At 29.9% G+C, this 24,446-nt stretch overlaps 1 protein-coding gene across 1 annotated transcript in view; it reads left to right on the top strand.

Annotated features, from left to right (window-relative positions):
- The window catches only part of LOC141343800 (protein unc-13 homolog A), a 155,619-nt gene that overhangs the window by 12,003 nt on the left and 119,170 nt on the right, over window positions 1-24,446 (top strand). The window contains exons 5-9 of the mRNA XM_073848445.1: window positions 1,346-1,445; window positions 10,957-11,074; window positions 17,051-17,174; window positions 19,989-20,059; window positions 21,436-21,490. Coding sequence (XP_073704546.1) covers window positions 1,346-1,445; window positions 10,957-11,074; window positions 17,051-17,174; window positions 19,989-20,059; window positions 21,436-21,490 — 468 coding nt within the window. The remainder of the gene's footprint in view (window positions 1-1,345; window positions 1,446-10,956; window positions 11,075-17,050; window positions 17,175-19,988; window positions 20,060-21,435; window positions 21,491-24,446) is intronic.

Here is a 24,446-nt window from a genome sequence, read left to right as displayed (position 1 = left end):
TAGCGTCATAAACTAACTATAAAAACTAATCTTTCTACATAATTTTGAATCTATTCTACTGTTAATATCTCTCTCTCTCTCTCTCTCTCTCTCTCTCTCTCTCTCTCTCTCTCTCTCTCTCTCTCTCTCTCTCTCTCTTTTTCTTTTTCCCTATCGTTTAGTAATTTAATTTAATATTAATTTATATAAATGTAATGTATAGAATAATGTATACATGTAATTATTAACTGTCCACTACAATACTTTTTTGTTTTAAATGTCCTAAACTTACTTAGTATTTTATTTAGTAATCTATTCTACTGTTAATATGTATAAAAAATACTTAAAATTTAAAATAAATACATATAGTATTTATAAATTTATAAATGTAGTAGTTTTATAAATAGTTCAGTAGAATACTTTTTGTTCTATAACTAACAATGAAAAAAAATTACATCATTTAGTAAATTAATTTGATGTTAATTTATTTAAATTATATAAAAAAATGTATAGAATAATGTATATTGTATAACTAACAATTATTTTTACATTATTTAGTAATCTTGTTTAATGTTAATTTATATAAATTATTAAATAAATAAATAAATAAATGTATAGAATACTCTATAAATGTATTTATAAATTGTTCAGTATATCTAGTTTAATGTTAATTTATTTATTAAATATTTATAATAATTTATAATAATCTAAAATATTTATTTAAAAATGTATAAAAATCTAAATAAAATAAATGTATAGAATACTTTATTAATATAGATATAAATTGTTCAGTACAATAAATTTTTGTTTTACTTTACAACTACCAATAAACACATCATTTTTACATAATTTAGTAATCTAGTTTAATGTTAATGTATATAAATTATATGAAATAAAAAAATAAAACTATAAAAAAATAAAAATGTATAAAATTATGCACTTATTTATAAATTGTTCAATACTTTTTAGTAATCTAGTTTAATATAAATTTATGTACATTAAATAATTGTATTAAATAATGTATTAATGTAGATAGATAGATAGATAGATAGATAGATAGATAGATAGATAGATAGATAGATAGATAGATAGATAGATAGATAGATATAGTTCAGTTAATTGTTTAAAAAATGTTTTATTTTTTCACATGATTTTGTTTTGATCTTGTTTAATGTCAATTGATAATTATTTAAAATAAAAATAATTAGAATAAAAGCATGAAATATTTTATGTAATTATTACTTTAATTTGACTAAAAAATAATTTTATCTTTAAAATAAATATAAATTTATTCAGTACAATACTTTTTGGGGTCACTGTATATGAATGCTATGACTGATATCTCCTATTCTTTTTGCTCCTGTAGAGAAATTCAACACATACGTGACTCTGAAGGTTCAGAATGTGAAAAGTACGACCATCGCTGTACGAGGCAGTGAACCCAGCTGGGAGCAAGACTTCATGTTGTGAGTCCTTCATATTTTCTTCTTTTGCTCTCTATTTCCCTCTCATCCTGTCCTTTCATGTCTCTTTTCTGTTTTCATTTAATTCTCTCCTCCACTCATTATGGTCAGTGTTATTAGTCTTAATCGAAACACATTTACTCTAATTATCTTCATGCACTTCATGTTATATAACAGAGTTCGTGCTCTCATTCCAGATTCCTGCTGCGTTCAGCTGGACAGGAGAATCTCATTTGCTCAAAAGTTTCTATCTAATGACTCAGCACACTTAATGGAGTTTCCAGATATGTTACATTAAAAGTATCAACTTTGTCTCAGATGTTTGTCATAGGACATATAAAAATGTACATTAGTGGGTTCATAGTTTTAGATTATAGAGCTATAAAAATGAAAATTAAGCTAAAAGATTTCTGATTCTGACAGTTGCAAATGTGTGTTATAAAATTAAAATTGCAAGAATATCTTGGAATTCTGACTTTTTAACTCACAGATGCAAATTTATATCACACAATTCTGAGTAAAATTTTTTTTTGATGTAAACCTGGAATTGCAAAAAAAAAAATTTTTTTTTTTAAATAAATCACACTTTCATGCACTCTACCCTAGTGAAAGATAAATATACTAAAATGTATTAAAAATAACGTTTTTTTCTTATTTAGTAAATGTATATAAATTATTTAATATAAAAATCTAAATAAAATAAATGTAAAAAAATGTTTTTTAAATAAATGTATAGAATACTTTATTAATATATATATATATATATATATATATATATATATATATATATAGAGTCAGTACAATAATATTTGGATTTACTGTATATCTAACCATGAAAAAACTATTAATTTTTTTCGACATCATTTAGTAATCTGGTTCAATGTTAATTTAAATAAAATAACAATAAATAAAAAGTGAAAAAGTGAAAAATAAATATACTAAAATGTATTCAAGATACATTTATTTTATGCTTAGTATACTACAAATACATTTACATATGGTCTACTTAAAAAAAAAATTTTATAATATTTTTAAATTGTTCAACAATAATTTTTGATTTTACTATATATCTAACAATAAGAAAACAATTTTTTATATCATTTAGTAATCTTGTTTAATGTTAATTTATATAAATTATGTAAAATAAAAATAAAAATAAAATAAATGTATAGAATACTTTATTAATATATATATAAATTGTTCAGTACAATCATTTTTGGATTTACTGTATATCTAACAATGAAAAAACTATTTTTTTTTCACATCATTTATTAATCTAGTTCAATGTTAATTTATACAAAGTAATAAATAATATAACAACAAATGTATAAAAAATGTATAGAATATAAATAAATTGTATATATTGTATATAAATTGTAAATGTATATATATAAATAAATGGTTAATAAAAATAAATATACTAAAATGCATTTAAAATACATTTATTTCATGCTAAGTATTATACTAATATATTTACTTATGGTGTATTGTTCAGTACAATACTTCTTGATTTTACTATTTATCTGACAATATTTTTTATTGTACTGAACAATTTATAAATATTATATATATATATATATATATATATATATATATATATATATATATATATATATATATATATTTGGATTTACTGTATATCTATCAATAAAAAAATTATTTATTTTGCAACATCATTTAGTAATTTAGTTCAATCCCCTGAGTTGCAAATGTGTTATAAAGTTACCATTGCAAGAATATCTCACAATTCTGACTTTATAAATCACAAATGCAAATTTACATCACATAATTCTGAGAAAAAAAGTCAAAATTGTGAACTTGGAATTGCAAGAAAAACTTTCAAATTACCTTCTTATTTTTCAATAAAAAACACTTTCATGCACTCTACCCTAGTGAAAGATAAATATACTAAAATGCATATAAAATACATTTATTTCATGCTAAGTATACTACAAATACATTTACATATGGTTACATATTATGTACTTAATAAAAATACTCTCCAATTGTACTAAACTAGTATATTTAAAGTCTGTTAAATTGATAAAACTAATTTTGTATTTAACGCACTTTATTTGTTCAGAAGTCCAACTAAAGATATACTTAAGTATATTTGATTGTGCTAAAGTGGAACTATTGCATGTACACTTTAAATGTTTTGCATTTAAAGAACAATATTATTTAAAGATCATACGATGTTCATCAACAATGTCATTAAAACATATTTTAGGCTTAATATTAAGAAATGTGCATTGTGCACAAGTAGAACTCCAAATAAAATTAAATTACAATTTTTATGTCAGTAAGTCTTGAGCGATTTGTCAGTAAATGTTAATATGTTAACAGACCTGAGCTATACTTAATATAAAATAATTGCATTTAAAATCTATTCCTTTTTTACTAGGGTAGTCTGTTTCTATTTCTCTTCCTGACCTTCCTCTCATGTTGTGATTTACTCACTGATCACCTTCTCTTTGCTCTATCGCTGTCATCCTCACTTTATCTTCCCTTGTAGCCTGCACGCTCGCTCCTGCGTTCATTCACGCGGCTTTCTCCGCGTGTTCTTTCTCGTTCGTTGATAACAGACAGCGTGAAGATGAGCTCAAAGCGTCTGCGCTGGTGCAGCACGGCTGTTCTTACGTAACGCCGCTCTGCAGAGAATCTCCTTCTGCTCTCCACTACGTGACATGCCTTTGATAGCAGCGGTGTTCAGAAGAGAGAAATGTACTGCATACTGCACACACTGTATACTGCCTACTGGGTTTAAAAATAGCATGTGAAGCAGTATGCAGTTAAAAATGTCTGAAACAGTATTGACCATATGCATAGAGTGTTCTTTATAGCTTCTGCATGAAGATAAGCCAGCTCGTAAACTTTCGCTGAAGCTCATTTTATGTGTGGACATTCTTGAGACTCCTCTACTGCCTCGTTCTTATCAGAAACTAAAAAAATAATAATAATTGCAACATTGTAAATAATGATAGCTTGCACAGCTGTGCGAGAAAATCTTCAAAGATTCACTTTTCATTCATAAAGACGACAAATGTCTTTTCACAGAAAACGTCTTTTTAACATGAAAATAACATGAAATGACCCATATAACCAGAAGATGGCAGCAGAGGATCAATCATTGGCTGAATTTCAACTCCCTAGTTTTTTTTTTAATACATCTTGCTTTTCGATTTATTATAAAATTACTAGTATAATAAATTGTAGTACTTTTTTTCTCAGACACAAACAGCCTATAAGGGTGAATTATTTAAATACGTATATATAGTTCACTAAAATTAAATAAGCTAAATATTAATGGTATAAGAATTAAATAATGCACTCAATATGAAAAAAAAAAGAATTTTAAATATTTTATATAACTTAATAACTACATCTTTTAAGCCTTATCTTGAAGTGTAAAAGCGATTAAATAATAACCTATATTTCACCAACACAAACTTGTTACTGACGAGTTTTGTTACTCTGAATTTAGTCTAAATTCACTTCAAAGATTCACTTTTCATTCATAAAGACGACAAATGTCTTTTCACAGAAAACAATGTCTTTTTTAAAGATAAAAATGACATGAAATGACCCATATAGTCAGAAGATGGCAGCAGAGGATCAATAATTGGCTGCATTTCGACTTTATAGTTTTTTCAAGACGTCACGCTTTTCGATTTATTATAAAATTACTAGTATAATAAATTGTAGTACTTTTACTGCACTGAAGTATATAGTATAGCAAGTGCAGAAAGCCTTTAAGCTCAGACACAAACAGCCTATAAGGGTGAATTATTTAAATACGTATATATAGTTCACTGAAATTAAATAAGCTAAATATAAATGGTATAAGAATTAAATAATGCAGTCAATATGAAAAAAAAAGAATTTTAAATATTTTATATAACTTAATAACTACATCTTTTAAGCCTTATCTTGAAGTGTAAAAGCGATTAAATAATAACCTATATTTAACCAACACAAACTTGTTACTGACGAGTTTTGTTACTCTGAATTTAGTCTAAATTCACTTCAAAGATTCACTTTTCATTCATAAAGACGACAAATGTTTTTTCACGGAAAACGTCTTTTTTAAAGATAAAAATGACATGAAATGACCCATATAGTCAGAAGATGGCAGCAGAGGATCAATCATTGGCTGCATTTCGACTTTCTAGTTTTTTCAAGACGTCTCGCTTTTCGATTTATTACAAAATTACTAGTATAATAAACTGTTGTACTTTTACCGTTGTGAAGTATATAGTATAGCAAGTGCAGAAAGCCATTAAGCTCAGACACAAACAGCCTATAATGCTGAATTATTTAAATACGTATACATAATTCACTAAAATTAAATAAGCTAAATATAAATGGTATGAGAATTAAATAATGCACTCAATATGAAAAAATATGAATTTTAAATATTTTATATAACTTAATAACTACATCTTTTAAGCTTTATCTTGAACTGTAAAAGCTATTAAATAATAACCTATATTTAACCAACACAAACTTGTTACTGATGAGTTTTGTTACTCTGAATTTAGTCTAAATTCACTTCAAAGATTCACTTTTCATTCATAAAGACGACAAATGTCTTTTCACGGAAAACGTCTTTTCTAAAGATAAAAAATGACATGAAATGACCCATATAGTCAGAAGATGGCAGCAGAGGATCAATAATTGGCTGCATTTCGACTTTCTAGTTTTTTCAAGACGTCTCGCTTTTCAATTTATTATAAAATTACTAGTATAATAAATTGTAGTACTTTTACTGCACTGAAGTATATAGTATAGCAATTGCAGAAAGTCATTAAGCTCAGACACAAACAGCCTATAAGGGTGAATTATTTAAATACGTATATATAGTTCACTGAAATTAAATAAGCTAAATATAAATGGTATAAGAATTAAATAATGCAGTCAATATGAAAAAAATAATAATTTTAAATATTTTATATAACTTAATAACTACATCTTTTGAGCCTTATCTTGAAGTGTAAAAGTGATTAAATAATAACCTATATTTAACCAACACAAACTTGTTACTGACAAGTTTTGTTACTCTGAATTTAGTCTAAATCATTTAATGCACAGCTCTTTTTTTGACAGCTTGTCCGGTTATACTGTCAATCATAGCAATAACTGGCGCATATTTAGCCTATTTTTTAAACTTGCTTTTGTCATTCTTGAAATGGTATACATGGACCTTTGTCCATGTTTGGTCATCCTAGACAAACAAAACTTTTCTTCAATTGTGAATAGATTATGTAGAGAAAACGAGCAAAGTACACTCCTATTACAGCACAGTATACAGTTGACCAGAAATGACTGAGCTGGCTTGTCTAAACAAGGAAGTAATCCATGCATATGGTCAATTATGGCTGTTTTGTGTTTTTAATAAAGATGAAAATGTATTACTGCTTCCAGGTCATTTATCATACTGGAAATGGAGTTTGAGCACACTGCGTATAATTACTCTGTTGTATTGAATCCAGATTCAGTAGTCTTAAAACAAGACACTACAGCCAAAAATATTGTGTTTTATTCACTGGCATTGTGACCCTGGACTCCAAACCAGTCATAAGGATACTTTTTAAATAAATAAGCTTTCTATTGATGTATGGTTTGTTGGGATAAGACAATATTTGAAAATCTAGAATCTGAGGGTGCCAAAAAATCTAAATATTGAGAAAATTGCCTTTAAAGTTGTCCAGATGAAGTTCTTAGCAATGCATATTACTAATCAAAAATTAAGTTTTGATATATTTACGGTAGGAAATTTTACAAAATATCTTAATGGAACATTTATTTAATATCCTAATGATTTTTGGCATAAAAGAAAAATCGATCATTTTGACCCATACAATGTGTTTTTGGCTACAAATATGCTACTTAAGACTGGTTTTGATAAGATTTTAGAATAATTTGCTCTTATACCATGTTATCTTTCAGACTAGTGGAAAGAAAATATGCAAAATGCACATTTTAAATGTTTATTTTATTGCTATTTATCTATTTGCATTTGTAGATTGATGTATCTTGCATATCTTTAAAGGTAGTATGTTTTTCTCCATTTCAACAGCACCAAGCTTTGCAGCTTTATTCCTTTTTATATTCTGAAAGCTTTTACTGGGGTTTGTTTATATGTCATTCACCTGATTTATAGGACATTTTATTCCTAGCAACATGATGAAAATGTGTATTTTCCTGGCTGGTGACAGTATTTTCTGATTTATGGTGTATTAAAATGAAAAATCCTAGATATAACTCTAATACTGTCAACAAAATCAAACAAGAATTTTGAACCTGGCTTCATTCAATGTTCAGATTTTTGTTCTGGAAATGTATGTATATTTTACATATTTTAATTAGATAATGCCTCATTTGCATATTAAAACATAACTTGTAATGCCAGACAGTTGTCTTAACTATGTACTGTTATTAATCAACTGGGCAAAGTGTGGTGATATAAATTTGTACAAAAAAATGATATTATTTTATAGTATTTTAAGTAATAGAATTAGCAGTGTTATAATATTGTCTATTATAATTTATTTATTATAGCTTAGGATTTATATCTTATATGTTTATATGCTGTCAAATGATTAATCGCGATTAATTTCATCCAAAATAAAAGTTAACATTTATTAAGCATATATGAATACACACGCATGCATGGATATATTGAAGAAAATGTTGTTTATATATTAAATATGTTTATATAATAATAATATTAATAAAAATATATTTTGAATACATGTAAATGATTTTAAAATATATTCTGCACACGTGTGTGTATTTTTCGATTTTTAAAAAAGGGGCATCTTGTAACCGCCCACATGTAGAAAACGAATTTTTTAGTCGTTTATCCGTTTTCTACTCGTGAACCAAGAAACGAAAAAACAAGCCGAATTTTTTTTTTTGTTTTCTGAACAAATGAGAAAACGAATAAAGAAACCATTTTCTCATTTCTGCTTATTTCGTTTTAAATTCAAAAAACAAATGAACACCGTACACGGACCCATTTGACTTAAATGTTGTTTAGTCGATATTAAACAAGGATTAGATCGTGTAGTGAAGTATAAAAACAATCGTCAGGCCGTTGGCGTCCTCTGCAGGCCTTTGTTGTAATGTGTAACGTACATTAGCTTACAATATATTATTATGTATTTTAACAGTTTTATGCAATATAAACATACGATTTCTTGCTTTTGATTCTTTATTGTAACTATTTATTATTGCCTCATTGCTGTTATATATGCCGTCTAAGTAATTTTAAAGGCTATTGTTTACTTACTTCTATTTTTATTACCAAAAAAATAAAATAAACTTATTTTCAAATTACTTTTTTTCTATTTAAATTTCTCTATACTCTGTTTTAATGGTCAAATTAAATTCTCTTAATCAAAAAGCCTGTCTAATTAATTGAGTTTTACGGTATTTTATATATATATATATATATATATATATATATATATATATATATATATATATTATATGTATATATACATACATCTATTACTATTATTATAGAGCCCTGTGAAATCCATTGTAATAACAAATTCTTTTTTTACATTTAAATTTCTCTATACTCTGTTTTAATGGTCAAATTAAATTCTCTTAATCAAAAAGCCTGTCTAATTAATTGAGTTTTACAGTATTATATATATATATATATTATACATCTATTATTATTATTATAGAGCCCTGTGAAATCCATTGTAATAACAAATTCTTTTTTTTTTACATTTAAATTTTTCTATACTCTGTTTTAATGGTTAAATATTTTTTTAATCAAAAAGTCTGTCTAATTAATTGCGTTTTACAGTTTTATTTTTAACAAATTCATTTCCCTTATTTTCTGGATTCCATTTTAATGCTTCCATTAAATTGTAATAATCAAAAGCATCTCCAATAATTGATTTTATTAAATATAGAATGTAGAAACTGTTGTTTTTTTTTTGTGTGGGAATTTAGTAGTTTAGATTAATTGATAAACGAGTCGATAAATTAATCAATATAAAAATAGTTATTAGTGGTAGCCCTAATAATAAATATACACAGTAAACACATATATGTGACCATGGACCACAAAACCAGTCTTAAGTCGCTGGGGTATATTTGTAGCAATAGCCAAAAATACATTGCATGGGTCAAAATTTTTGATTTTTCTTTTATGCCAAAAATCATTGAGAAATTAAGTAAAGTTCATGTTCCATGAAGATTTTTTGTAAAATTCCTACTGTAAACATATCAAAATGTAATTTTTGACTTGTAATATGCATTGTTAAGAACCTAATTTGGACAACTTTAAAGGTGATTTTCTCAGTCTTTTTGATTTTTTTGCATCCTCAGATTTCTGATTTCAAATAGATGTATCTCAGTCAAATATTGTCCGATCCTAACAAACCATACATCAATAGCTTATTTATTGAGCTTTCATATGATGCATAAATCTCAGTTTTGTCAAATTTAACCTTTTTTTAAAAAAAACGGTCATAAGAATTTGTTAGGATAGGACAATATTTGGCTGAGATACAACTATTTAAAAAAAATATAAATATTGAGAAAATCGCCTTTAAAGTTGTTCAAATGAAGTTCTTAGCAATGCATATTACTAATCAAAAATTACGTTTTGATATTTCTGGCATAAAAGAAAAATCAATCATTTTGACCCATACAATGTATTGTTGGCTATTGCTACAAATAAACCCATGCTACTGAAGGCTGGTTTTGTGGTTCAGGGTCACATATAAACAAAAACTTTTATTTTGCATGTGATTAATCACAATGAATCATTTGATAACACTATTATAAATATTGTATAGCATTATATATTACTTTATACATCATCTGTGGTGAAGAAATTGTTTCTGTTTAAAAGACAAAATGCTTTCAGTATTTTATTTTGTTGTATGGCATATGGCAGGCAACGCTTCTAAAGCCTGATAAATGTGCCATATAAAATGAAAAATATCCAAAATATGTGCATTTTTATTGCTTAAGTGCACATCGGTAATATTATCTGAAATATTTGAAACCACTCTAGTATGGCAGTCTTTACTCCTCTTGTGGTTTTCTCTCTAACAATGTTTCCTGCTGTTTTGTAAATTAGATATGTGTTATATTTCTCCTGGCTATGCTTTGTTTCCTATTTGTTTCCATTTAGCCGTGATGTAATTATGTAAAGCAGTTTACTCTATCAAATCCTCTCAGTGTGGTGCCAACAATCAGATGCAAATGTCTCTGGATCAACATCGAATCTAAACCCACGCAGCTCTCGCTCGGCTTTCCGCTTCACGCCAGGCTTGATGTTGATTACAATAAAAGCTTTTAACTTTCTTCTGCAGAACAGCTATTCTTTATGAAATTACAAGTCCTTTTTCATTCATCCTTTGTTCATTTTCTTTCTTTGCACACTTATAGGTTCATTCAGCGTTTTTTACTCTGCAGTGCATCACCGCCTCCATTTATCTTCATCTAAAGGTTGCTCTGTTCTCTCTCTTTTTCTGTCCAGTGAGATAAATCGTCTGGATCTGGGCCTCACGGTGGAGGTGTGGAATAAAGGACTGATCTGGGACACCATGGTCGGCTACGTTTGGATCCCATTGCAGAGTATCCGCCAATCAAACGAGGTCAGTGCTGCACTGTTGAGTTTGCATGATATGAGGGCCATTCTTAATACCAGTTTCAATATGACAGTAAAAACTTCATGCTGTTTAATTAAGAAGTTAAATATCAAGCTTTAATTGAAAGATTAGTGCAATTGGGGATCTAACTCTTAACACTAAGGCTTTAGCTTGAGGCTCCTGGGGCCACAGTCACAAAAAATCTTCTTAAGAAATTTCAAATGATACATTTTTAAGGTTTTTTAAGAAAGTTTCTAAGTGCAATTCTTGAAAAATAAGTTTTAATTTTTTTTAAGAATCTTGTTTTGTTTTTGTTTTTTTATTAAAAAGGAAATTAGGCTTGAAAAATTAATTATTAAAGTAATTGTGACTTTGCAATTCAGACTTTTTTTTCTAACAATTTGAATTTATATTTGTTAATTCAGACTTTTTTTACAGAATAAAAAATAAAAAAAGATCAATAAACATTTTTATAGCGCAATTCTGACTGTTTACATCCTGGAATTCTATTTTTTACAAAAGAAAAGGTAATTGTGACTTTAATACTGCAATTCTGACTTTTTTTTCCTAACAATTGTGAGTTGTTTATATATTTAGAGAAAAGAGGACGTTTTTATAGAAGTTTGTTTCTGCCGTGTATTAAAAAATAAAGGTAATGGCAGATTTTTTCTCACAATTCTGAATTTATATCTCACAATTCAGACCTTTTTTACAAAATAAAAAATATAAAATGTATTAGCACATTTTTATTTCACAATTCTGCCTTTTTTTCTCAGAATTCTAAGTTTACATCTTGCAATTCTATATTTTTTTTTTTAGAAAAAAAGGTAATTATGAGTTTTAATCTCGCAATTCTGACTTTATTCCACAATTGCGAGTTTATACACACACACACACACACACACCTTGAAATCAGCTTTATTTTCCTCTAAATCCAGCTTTCTATTATTATATATAAATATATATATATATTTATATATATATATATATATATATATATATTAGGGCTGTCAAATGATTAAAATTTTTAATCAGATTAATCAGACTTTTCAGTGGATTAATCATGATTAATCACTATTTGCAACGACACCTGAATCCTAACCATTTTTTTTTCTGAAATGCATACCAAAATATAAATAACAGGACACAGATACATAATTTTCACATTTTCATATTATGCCAGGGCCCGCATCGGGCCTGTTTTAGGCTACTCCTTATTTTTTATATTTTAGACATCCATCAATAATGTCGCGCTGGTGGAAACAACACAAGACTTTCGCTTTTACTTTCGACAACGGCTCGGATGGCGCAACTGGAAGAGATCCGCGTTCAATCGCACGCAGTAGGCTGAAACTTGCCACAAAATACCGGCAAAAATAAATAATAAATGTGTCGGGGAAAGAGTAAAGACATATGTGAATTATTTATTAATAAAGTGTATTCAATGTGAGTCAATGTGAGTCAATGTCGCAAAGATCCTGCAATCTCATTTTTGGACGCGCCTTGAGAGAGAAATTTATCGTTAAGGATTACATATTAAACAAGTTTTTGTTTTCGATTTGTTTTATTTCGTTAAGTAATAATTTAAAACTTTCTATAGATATGTTTATCATGTCTGTGAGGCATGCATTTAGCTTTATTTTTGTTAAGCACTCCTGTTCAAGAACGAGACGACAGAAAGCGCATCATTTTTGTTTTCTTTATTTTATAAAAACACTGCAACGTTTTTTGGTGTATTACTTTTTCCTTTGTGAGCAAAAATGACGGATAATTTCAAATTGCTTCCACTGAAAAAATGCAAATGATTGAGCTGGTGCCTCGATGACCTGCAAAGCGGCTTTATGTATCTTCCACTCTCCACTCTGTCACTGTGTCAGTCACCGCTCTTTCGAGAATGAACCCAGCACAACTATGCAGATTTAATTCCCAAAACATAAGAAAAACGAAAGTTTCATACAAATTCTGAATGGATTATGGCATGGAAAGTGCAAAGCGCGCTCCCTTTATTATCACTAAAAGCGTCACAAATCTTAGTTCATAGAGATCTCACAACGTTCCGTTATAATCAATAAAGCTTTCTAAACTACACAATGAATCTTTTATTTACATCGCGTCTACACTTAGTCAGGAGATGAACAAGGCTGGATTGTTTGCCAGATCTTCAATTGGTTTGCTTTCGTTTGAGTGTATATAGCACCGTCTACCCCAGTAGAACCGGGCCTAAGCTTGGCTAACCACTTCAGTTGCAGAGGGGCTGTAGCCCAGGCTTGTACTTGTTAACTGTACCATCATCATTCTTTTTATATTTGAATCCGTCCATAGGCTCACCTTGCTCCATCTCGCCTCTAGCTCCCCAACCACTTTCCTGACAAATAATTCGTCACTCTGCGCATGCATGAAATGCGTTAAAAAATTTGACGTAATTAACAACAACAAAATAATTAACGCCGTTAACGCGTTATTTTTGACAGCCCTAATATATATATAAATATATATATTTATATTTTTCTCTTATTTTATATATATATATATATATATATATATATATATATATATGTATATATATATATTTAGAGATTTAATTTAGAGAAAAAAGGAATTAAATTAATAGAAAGCAGGATTTAGAGGAAAATAAAGCTAAAGGTTCAACAAACTTGTGAAAAGTATTTTCTTTCCCATTAATCCCTAATGAATATTGTGATAAATATCAGTATTGTATAATATGAAAAAAATATTGTCATAATACTTCAGCCATATTGTTCAGCATAAATAAAATGTTGATGCATTTTTTTTAATAAAACAATATGTTTGTAAGAATGTTTTATGTGCAATTCTTGCAAAAAGAAGTTCTCAAATTTTTTAAGAACATTGTATTTTTTTATTAAAAAGAAAATCAGGCTTTTATAAATGTTTGTTTCTGCCATGTATAAAAAAAACAAAGGTCACAATTCATTCGTTACGGAATAAAAAAATATAAAATTTAATTGCAAATTTTTATTCCACAATTCTTATTTATTCTTTTATTCTATTATTATTAAGTTTTTTCTTAGAATGCTTAGTTTGCATCTTGCAATTCTGTTTCTTACGGAATAAAGAAAGGGGATTGTGACTTTTAATCTTGAAATTCTGACTTATATAAATATATATTCAAAGAAAAGAGGAATTCAATTAGTAAAAGGCATCATTTTCAGGCTTTTATGAAAGCTTGTTTCTGCCATGCATTCAAAAAAATATAAATTATATTATTATATATATTATATATTATATAATTTCTAATCATTTTTAGGTAATTGCAGATTTTTATCTCACAATTCTGAATTTATATCTCACAATTTAGAAGTTTTTTGCATAAAATTATACATTTTTTTGATACATTTAAAAATTTGATTGATGCAATTTTTATAAAAAAAGACAATAGTAATTTCGCTTTCGCTAATGTTTTGCATTATGATGCCAAGATGCCATTTTATTTTCTATAATTTTATAAGCAATGACAGAGCAACATATGAGCATTTCAGTTGTTCGCCTGTGCCCTTCCTGTTACGTAAGCCAGAGCTTGCCTTATTTAAAAGCAGCGGTTTTATTGAGCAGCCTTGCATTTACTGCTTTTATATCCTGTTTTATAAATGACCCTGAGTTTTTTCTCATGCTTTCATAACCTAACATGAATAATATATCATCGGCTGTCAATAATGAATGAGTATTTCCTTCTCTCGGCTCTGATGTTCTGGTGTTTCGGTGATTTATGTGATTTGTAGCCGTAGAGGCATTTATTGTGTTTTGACCGAAGAACTTCCTCTGATGTTTTGGAGAGATTTGTAATGTTGGTGCATTTGTTCTGTAATGTGTGATTGTGCTTTATTGCTGCTACACTCTTAAAAATAAAGGTGCTTTAAAAGGTTCTTCAAGCGATGCCATAGAAGAACCATTTTTGGTTCCACAGACTATCATTCAGTCAAAGGTTCTTTGAAGAACCATTTATTTCTTACCTTTTCATAATCTGAAGAACCTTCTTTCACCACAAAGAACCTTTTGTGAAACAGAACTGTTCTTCAGATGTTAAAAGGTAATTTATGAAACCATTTAGACAAAAAAGGTTTTTCTATGGCATCATGAAGCAGCTTTATTTTCAAGAGTGTAGATTAGATAGTAAAGAGGATTCAATGGATGAAATAAATTATAGGGATGCAGCGATACCATTTTTTCAAAACCGATCCGATCCGATACCAAAAATTCTGAGTATCGGCCGATACTTTTGACGATGAAATAGAGCAAAATCAGGCAATAGTGTTATAGTCAGATGGTGCTAGTCATTTAATAATAACTTCTTATTTATTTAACTGCTGTATTAAAAAATAATTATGTGTTTTGCTAAGAAGAGGTTTACTGATACAATCTTTTCAACTGCTGGACCATAAAACTGATCAAAAAATTCCAGAAAAATATAATTAAACATTGCAAATTTGATTATTTTTAAAGTTGATTGTGTAGATGTGTAAATACTAGAGATGTAATGATATTTTCAAGGTCACGTGACGAATATGAAATGATAGGTCTTTTGGACAAAAAGAATAGTTTTTAAAATATATTTAAACTTCTTGTTTTAACACAAAAGGTCTTTAAAGTTTTGTTTTGGGCCATTATGCTTTGACACAGTATCTGCCAAATGAACTAAAACCAAAATATGGCTTAATTCCTTTATCAAATCTGTTTTCGCTGCACGTTTCAAAGTAAAGCGCACACTTTATTCAGAGAATCAGCTTGTGATCCGGTGTTTCTTGTGTCTCAGAACGGCTCAGTTTACAGTGAATGAATGCAGCGAACCTGATTATTGCATGTGCTCTGAGTTTAGCATGCATTTGGGAATGAAACCCCTCCAGTTATGCTTTATTTTCACAGCAGATCATTACAGAATATTACTAGATTTGTAGTGAGAAGCATTTTTGTAAGCCTGCTTTTACTGAAGCTATAGCTTTCCTTCAAATTAAAGCTTCTACTGACATTTCTGTCAAAATAAAAGCTTTAAAAGTGCAGTATGAATTGCTGAAAGCTATATTTAGTAGTTTAAATTTTAGGAATTAGGCAAACAAATAAAAAGAGTTTAAAAAAGTTAATAATAAAATAATATTAATAATAATTATTATTAAGAATAATAAAAAATAATAAAATAAAAAAGTTCAGGTGTTTTCTTTTTTCTATACAAACATAATATATGTTTCTTAAATATGTATACATGCATGTGTGTGTATTTATATATAGATAATAAAATATAGAGTATACAGCACACACATATATTATGTAAACAAAAACTTTTATTTTGGATGCGATTAATCGCAGTTAATCGTTAAACAGTTATAATATTTTAGCCAGATTGCTCAGCCCGAGTTAAGTATAAGTATAAACTGTTAAATTGTTTGATACATTTAAATTTTTTATGCATTTTTTATCAAACAAGACATAATATCTTACGTAATTTTGCTTCTTAAATAAATTGATCTTGATTTAAGAATCTTTAGAATGTTTTGCAGTGTGCCAAATTTTAGGAATTAGGAAAGAAGTGCTTTCCTTACTGTAGTGTAAAGCAAAAAATAATGTACCTATGAAATATTCATTTTCATTTATTTTGCAGTGCAGTTGTTTTACAATAATTGGCTATTACTGTCATTGTTGTCATTATTATTATTATATTCTTGTTTGTCTTCCTAAAACACCAGTGTGGATGTAATTTAGACTGAGGCAGTATATCACAAATAAAAAGAGGCTTAAGTCCCCTTAAGTTCAGTTTAAGTCAAGACTTAAGTTTTCTTAGTTAAGTATATGGGCTGGAGCTCTTAATTTTGAACTCTCAAAGAACATTAGATAGAATGATTTAACTATAATAATTTTTTTTAAATAAATATTGTATTGTGGACTTCATTTCGCAAGATTTTGATATTGTAACATCCCTAGTAAATACAGTTAATTTGTGTGTGTTTGTTCCAGGAGGGACCAGGCGAATGGCTGACTCTAGATTCTCAGGTCATAATGGCAGATAATGAAATCTGTGGCACCAAAGATCCAACGTTCCACCGTTTGCTTTTGGACACACGCTTCGAGCTGCCGCTGGGTGAGATTACATTCATCACAACTACAAGCACAAAAACACAGCATCTCTAGAGACCTCCTGTTTGCTTTCAGCTCATCTAGAGGACAGTGTAATCTTAAAATAAACATTTAGCACATGTATGCACTACATCTCCTCAGTTTTGGGTCGGTAAGATACAGTAAGGCCCAATCCCAATTCTATTTTTTACCCCTTCGCCTACCCCTCGCCCCTTCCCCTTGTCCCTTGAAACAAAGTGTAAAGGGGAAGGGCTAAAATATTTCCCCTAAGAAATGGGACACCACTACAACACTGTAATACGTCATCATAGGTTGTCGCTAGTTCCTAATGTTACGTCAGAGGACATGCGCAGATGTTTATCACTCATTCCAAGATGTCAAAATGTTGTCATGTTGCAAAAAGTACAAATGTACGGTGTACGCACCGTTCATTCACATGTGGCCGTAAGCAAAACAAACAACGCATTATCACATGCGCGGCAAATTGCTAATCAGTGTAGTGGTGCCTGGAGAAGTATATATGCTTCATTTGTGAATTTCGTTTTGAACTTTTTATTTGAACGCATTCGTTTTCTGTATCCTTGGACTAAAATGTTTACAGGGGTTCACTGGTTTAAGAAATTTCTGATCGTAAAAATCAGCTTCTTTTTATTTGTAAGGTATCGTTTTTATTATTATGTACTGATTTAAATTACTGGTGCGGTGAGCGGGCGCAGGTGCATTAGGCGCAATCATTAAATACATTTCAAAGCAAGCCGGCTCCACGGTCCTGACTGCATCATCACTGCCTTTATTGGGTGTTTTGAGCGAATATTTACATTTATTCACATGACTGGATGTGGTGGACTGCCATGATTTTGGCGAATGCAGGACACTGAATAATGCGCATCAGAGGGGATTTAAAAAGTGGAAGTGTGTATACACCGTATACCGCGTATACCACACCTACACCACCGTTGCAAATTGCCGTGCCACTGGTCTTTCATGTTTCTAACATGCAGTCAAGTGTATGTGACATAAAAATATATTTTGTAATATCGTGCAATCAGTGCTATCTGCTAGCAAACTTTAGCGATTTTTTTGCAAACGTTTATTTACAAAACAACACCATAAACACAAACACAAGATTGAAGGTAATATACATATAATGAAACATTGTCATCAAAATCCTTATTAAAGGCAAAAATTACTTATATTTACGAGTCTGCTTGCTCGAGTGAGCAGCCATGTTGGAAATTTCTCTTAGCCCTTCGTTTGAAGTGAGGTCCTGAAAAATCTTCGTTTGGAGGGCTATCTGGCCCTTCCCCTTACCCCTACCCCTCCAACCAAAAGAGAAATGAGACACCCCTACCCCTTCACGTGAACGCGCCAAACGGAGGGGTAGGGCTAAGTGTAGGGGTAAGGGGTAGAATTGGGATTGAGCCTTAAAATAGTGGAATGTTATTTCAATTTAAAATAACTTTTATCTACAGTTGAGGTCAAAAGTTTACACCCCCCTTTTAGAATCTACAAAATGTTAATAATTTTACCAAAATAAGAGGGATCATACATAATGCATGTCATTGTTTTTTAGTACTCATCTGAATAAAATATTTCACATAGAAGATGTTTACATATAGAGAAAATAATAGTTGAATTTATAAAATGACATAAGTTTACATACCCTTTACTCTTAGTACTGTGTTCTTACCTGAATGATCCACAGCTGTGTTTTTTTTGTGTTGAATTTGAAGATCAGGGTAAATTTAACTTATTTTGTCTTCTGGGAAACATGTAACTATTTTCTGTAGCCTCTGAAGGGCAGTACTAAATTATAAAAATACGATATTTAAGCAAAATAAGAAAAATGTACACATCTTCATTATTTTCTTAATGCATGTTTTTCCTTCTGGAGCATCAGTGAGTGTTTGAACCTTCTGTAATAGTTGCATATGAGAGTCTCAGTTGTCCTCAGTGTGAAAAGATGGATCTTGAAATCATGCAGACATTGTTGGAAAGGGTTCAAATACACAAAAATGCAATTTTGTGTTGATATTCAAATTCAACACAAAAAACACAGCTGTGGATCCTTCAGGTAACAACACAGTATTAAGAATCAAGGGTATGTAAACTTTTAAACGGGGTCATTTTTATAAATTCTTTTGTGGACTAAACATATTTTATGTGAAATATCTTATTCAGGTCAGTACTTAATAAACAATAACATGCATTTTGTTTGAACCCCTTATATTTTGGTAAAGTAATAAACATTTAGCAGATTCTGAAAGAGGGATGTAAACTTTTGACATCAACTGTATGTGAATATATTTTAAACATAAATAATTGCTATGATCAAAGCTGAATTTTCAGCATCATTACTCCAGTCTTCAGTGTCGCATGATCCTTCAGAAATCATTCTAATATGTTTAAAGGTGTTTTAATCATTAAAAAAAATTCCTACAAATAGCCGTCAAACAGCAGATGAATCCTCGTGCATGGCCTGTTTCTGAACAAATGAGGTCTTGTTCTCAAAAAGACTGTGTTCAGCAGAAATACACCTTCACAGTGAAACCTACTCGCTCAGTCAATATAAATGACCTGCTTTCACTCCGAAGAGACTCTGCTGAAGACATACGACGTCCGTCTGAGTCTTTTCCAATTTTGCAGTTTGTTCTGCCCTAAAACTGTCCACTTCAACTCTCAACTGTTTGCTTTTTACTTCATATTTAGAAATTGAACATAACTCTGGAATACATGTTGAGTATATGTTGAATTCTTAGTCCATAGATATGACATCTGAGGCTGAAACTGTTCTTCTGTGTATGTGTTTCTTCCATAGACATTCCAGAAGAAGAGGCTCGATACTGGGCAAAAAAACTGGAGCAGCTCAATGCAATGCGAGACCAGGATGTGAGTTTGTCGTCTGTCTGTGCTGTTGCTTCTCCATGCACCAACCAAAAAAAAATAAGACTTCAAATTGACATATGGACCCTGGACCAAAAAACAGTCATAAGTAGCACAGGTATATTTGTAGCAAAACCCTAAATACATAGTATGGGTGAAAATTATTGATTTTTCTTTCATGCCAAAAATCTTTAGGATATTAAGTAAAGATCATGTTCCATGAAGATATTTTTTTTAATTTTCTACCACAAATATATCAAAATGTAATTTTTGATTAGTAATATGCATTGCTCTAAAGGCAATTTTCTCAATATTTAGATTTTTTTGCACCCTCATATTCCTGATATTCAAACAGTTGTATCTCCAAATATTGTCCTATCCTAACAAACCATACATCAATGAAAAGCTTGTTTATTCAGCAAATTTACCCTTATGACTGGTTTTGTGGTCCAGGGTCACATCTGTAAAGTATCCTGATGAATTCACAATCGCAAATAAATCTTGTGAGATGTTGTTGTACAGCTAAAAAAAAAAATAAAAAAAAAAGTTTTCCAGAGATTTGGCAATATTTCATAATTTTGCATTTGCTCTAAAAAAAAAAAATAAATAAATAAAATTCAACACAGTAAAAAAAAATACTAAGCTAGATATAGTGACTACTTACGGCTTTTTCTACTAAATGAAAAATGTAATATTTAGAATCAAATTTACTTAAATATGGAAGTCCGTTACTTTCGTTTTTAAATGGAAAACACCCGATCAGAGTTGGACTGTTTCAGCTCGGTGAGGGCGACTTTAGAATTGTGAGATAACAAGACGCAATAACCTTTTTTACATATTTTTATTTAGTGGCGGAAACAGACTACCAAATTTAAGTAAATTTGATTCTAAATATTACATTTTTCATTTAGTAGAAAATGCCGTAAGTAGTCACTATATCTATCTTAGTATTTTTGGGGGGCGGGGCTAAGGTAAGGCGCTCATGTCAATCAACTATCGTGGGAGGGGCCTCTGTCTGTGTGTCGCCACACCCACAAGAGGCTGAGAGTGACCTGTTTTTAAAAAGGGGATATTACTTTTAAAGATTAAAAAAATACCACTGGGTGGATTTTTATGATTGTAGGGCGGTTGTGTACACAAACTGTCAACACACATTAATGTTCAAACAACATGGAAAAGTGAGTTTTGCATCTGATGACTCCTTTTAATTTATAAACTCAAGATATTAAAAATGTTGCATGCACTGAAAAAATGAATATCTTCATCTGTATTTTTGATTTTTTTTTTTCAATACAAATATCTAAACATCCTCAAATCAAGATATTCATTCTTAGATCTTCAGTATTTATGCATTTGAATAATGTGTGTGATTTGTGTTGCAGTATTCATATCAGGAGGTTCAGGAGAGGCCGCTGTCAGTACCGGGAACACAGTGCTGTGAGTGTGATGCATTAATTAAAGCCTAAATCATCATAAAATTAGCCAATATATATTTAATAACCCCTTCTTTTGCTTTTGAAACCCACCTACAGCCTGTCAATGGATAATTCAGCTATTCTCTTTCAGATATTTTGCTGCAAATAATTAGTAACAGTACATTTAATTCAAGCTATTTTATTTATTTGCAAATATTTAATGTTTTATTTATGGAAGCCAGTCTCCGCCACTAAATAAAAAATAATAGGTAAAAAAGGTAATTGCGGCTTTTTATCTCACAATTCTGACTTTTTTTCTCAGAATTGCATCATATAAACTCGCAATTTGGACTTTTTTTTCTTAGAACTGTGAGATATAAATACACAATTGCGAAAAAAGTCATTTTTTTTCTCACAATTGCAAGTTTGTATCTCGCAATTCTGACTTGTAAAATATAAACTTGCAATTACGAGTTATAAAGTCCAGTTCTGAGGAGAAAAAAAAGACTGATATGTTCACAGAATTGCAAGTTTATATTTTAGAATTCTTACTTTATTTCTCGGAATTGTGAGTTTAAATCTAGGAATTCTGACTTTATAACTCACAATTGCGTGTTTATATCATGCAATTGCAACTTTTTCTCAGAATTGCAAGTTTATATCACACAATTCTTACTTTATTTCTCGGAATTGTGAGTTTAAATCTAGGAATTCTGACTTTATAACTCGCAATTGCGTGTTTATATCATGCAATTGCAACTTTTTCTCAGAATTGCAAGTTTATATCACACAATTCTTACTTTATTTCTCGGAATTGTGAGTTTATATCTTTGAATTCTGACTTTATAACTTGCAATTGTGAGTTTATATCATTCAATTGCGACTTTATTTATCAGAATTGCAAGTTTATATCACACAATTCTGGCTTAATTTCTCAGAATTGTGAGTTTATATTTTGGAATTCTTACTTTATTTCTCGGATTTGTGAGTTTATATCTTTGAATTCTGACTTAATAACTTGCAATTGCAAGTTTATATCATGCAATTGCGACTTTATTTCTCGGAATTGCAAGTTAAAATCTCAGAATTCTGACTTTGTAACTCACAATTGCGAGTTTATATCATGCAATTGCGACTTTTTCTTGTAATTGCAAGTTTATATTTTAGAATTCTTACTTTATTTCTCGGAATTGTGAGTTTAAATCTAGGAATTCTGACTTTATAACTTGCAATTGCGTGTTTATATCATGGAATTGCGACTTTATTTTTCAGAATTGCAAGTTAAAATCTCAGAATTCTGACTTCATAACTAACAATTGCGTGTTTATATTATGCAATTGAAAATTTTTCTCGGAATTGCAAGTTTATATCACACAATTCTGGCTTAATTTCTCAGAATTGTGAGTTTATATTTTGAAATTCTTACTTTATCTCTCGGAATTGTGAGTTTATATCTTTGAATTCTGACTTAATAACTTGCAATAGTGAGTTTATATCATGCAATTGCAAAATTGCAATTGTTTATATTTTGGAATTCTTTATTTATTTCTCGGAATTGTGAGTTTAAATCTATGAATTCTGACTTTATAACTCAAAATTGTGAATTTATATCATGCAATTTTGAGACAAAAAGTAGCAATAACCTTTATTTTTTATTCAGTGGCGGAAATGGGCTTATATATTTATGTCAAGCCACATATCTTGACATCTGAAATGACCGTACAAGCTCTTATAGTATCCATTGTGTCTGACAGTCACTTTTGAGAGCATTAGATCAGATCAGATTCAGATTTCACACATAAATCGGATCATCTTCACAGTTCTAAGCATCTAAACCACTAAGTGCTGTAGCGGTTCAGTCCTTCCCGTATGAGTGTCACCGTTAATGTGATTTATGAATGATGGTAATAACAGAAGTCCCACAAAAAGCTGAATGAGCAGTGGTGTGCATGAATGGAGCTCTGACTTACTGTGACTTATGCTCTTATTTTACACACACACACACACACACACACACATAAACACACACACACACACACACACACACACACACACACACACACACACACACACTCACACACACACACACACACACACACACACACACACACACACACACACTCTGCTGACACAGCTCCCAGGGGGGCGGGGCTAGACTGTGGGACTTTCTGATTGGCTGAGGCATGCATCTGGGAATCATCACTGGATGGCGGCCAGTAGCACATCACCTTAATCACAAAGCACTGAGTCATCAAACCCATACTTTACTCTGTTGCGAGTCACTGACAAAGTGAACAGTGCTGTCACACAGATTAGATTGCCAAAGTATTTGGGAGAGCCCAGTGCTCTCCTGCTCACCAAAGCTGCATTCATTTGATCAAAAAGACAGTCAAATCGGTAATATTGTGCAATTTTAACATGCTAGCAACTTACTGAAATGCTATTTAAACTTACAGTTATTCTTCTTCTTCTGATACTATTCTATTCTATTATTCTACTGAGACTATCTATCTGTCTATCGATCTATCTATCCAAGCCAAGCAATCATGTTAGTGACATGCTAATCCGGCTAGAAACATGTAACAACAGGCTACTAATGCTAACGTCATGCTAGCCACATTCTAATGCTAGCAACATGCTAGTATCAGGCTAATCATGTTAGAAACATGCTAGAAACAGGCTAATAACATGTTAATAATGCTAGTAGTAACATGGTAATAACTTGTTAATCATGCTAGAAAAATGTTAACAACATGTTAATTATGTTAGAAACATGTTAACAACATGCCACCAATATGGTAATCATGTTAAAAACATGCTAAGAACATGCTAATCAGGTTAGAAACATGTTAACAACATGTTAATCGTGCTAGTAACTTGCAAATCATGTTAAAGACATTCTAATCATTCTAGATACATGCTAGTAACATGCTAATCATGTTAGAAACATGCTAGTGCCTGGCTAATAATGCTACAAA

This window comes from Garra rufa, chromosome 10 (assembly GCF_049309525.1).
Source record: "Garra rufa chromosome 10, GarRuf1.0, whole genome shotgun sequence".
In the NCBI taxonomy this organism is placed as follows: domain Eukaryota; kingdom Metazoa; phylum Chordata; class Actinopteri; order Cypriniformes; family Cyprinidae; genus Garra; species Garra rufa.
Note: the sequence above shows the minus strand (reverse complement) of the source record. Positions and strands in the feature narration are given on the sequence as shown.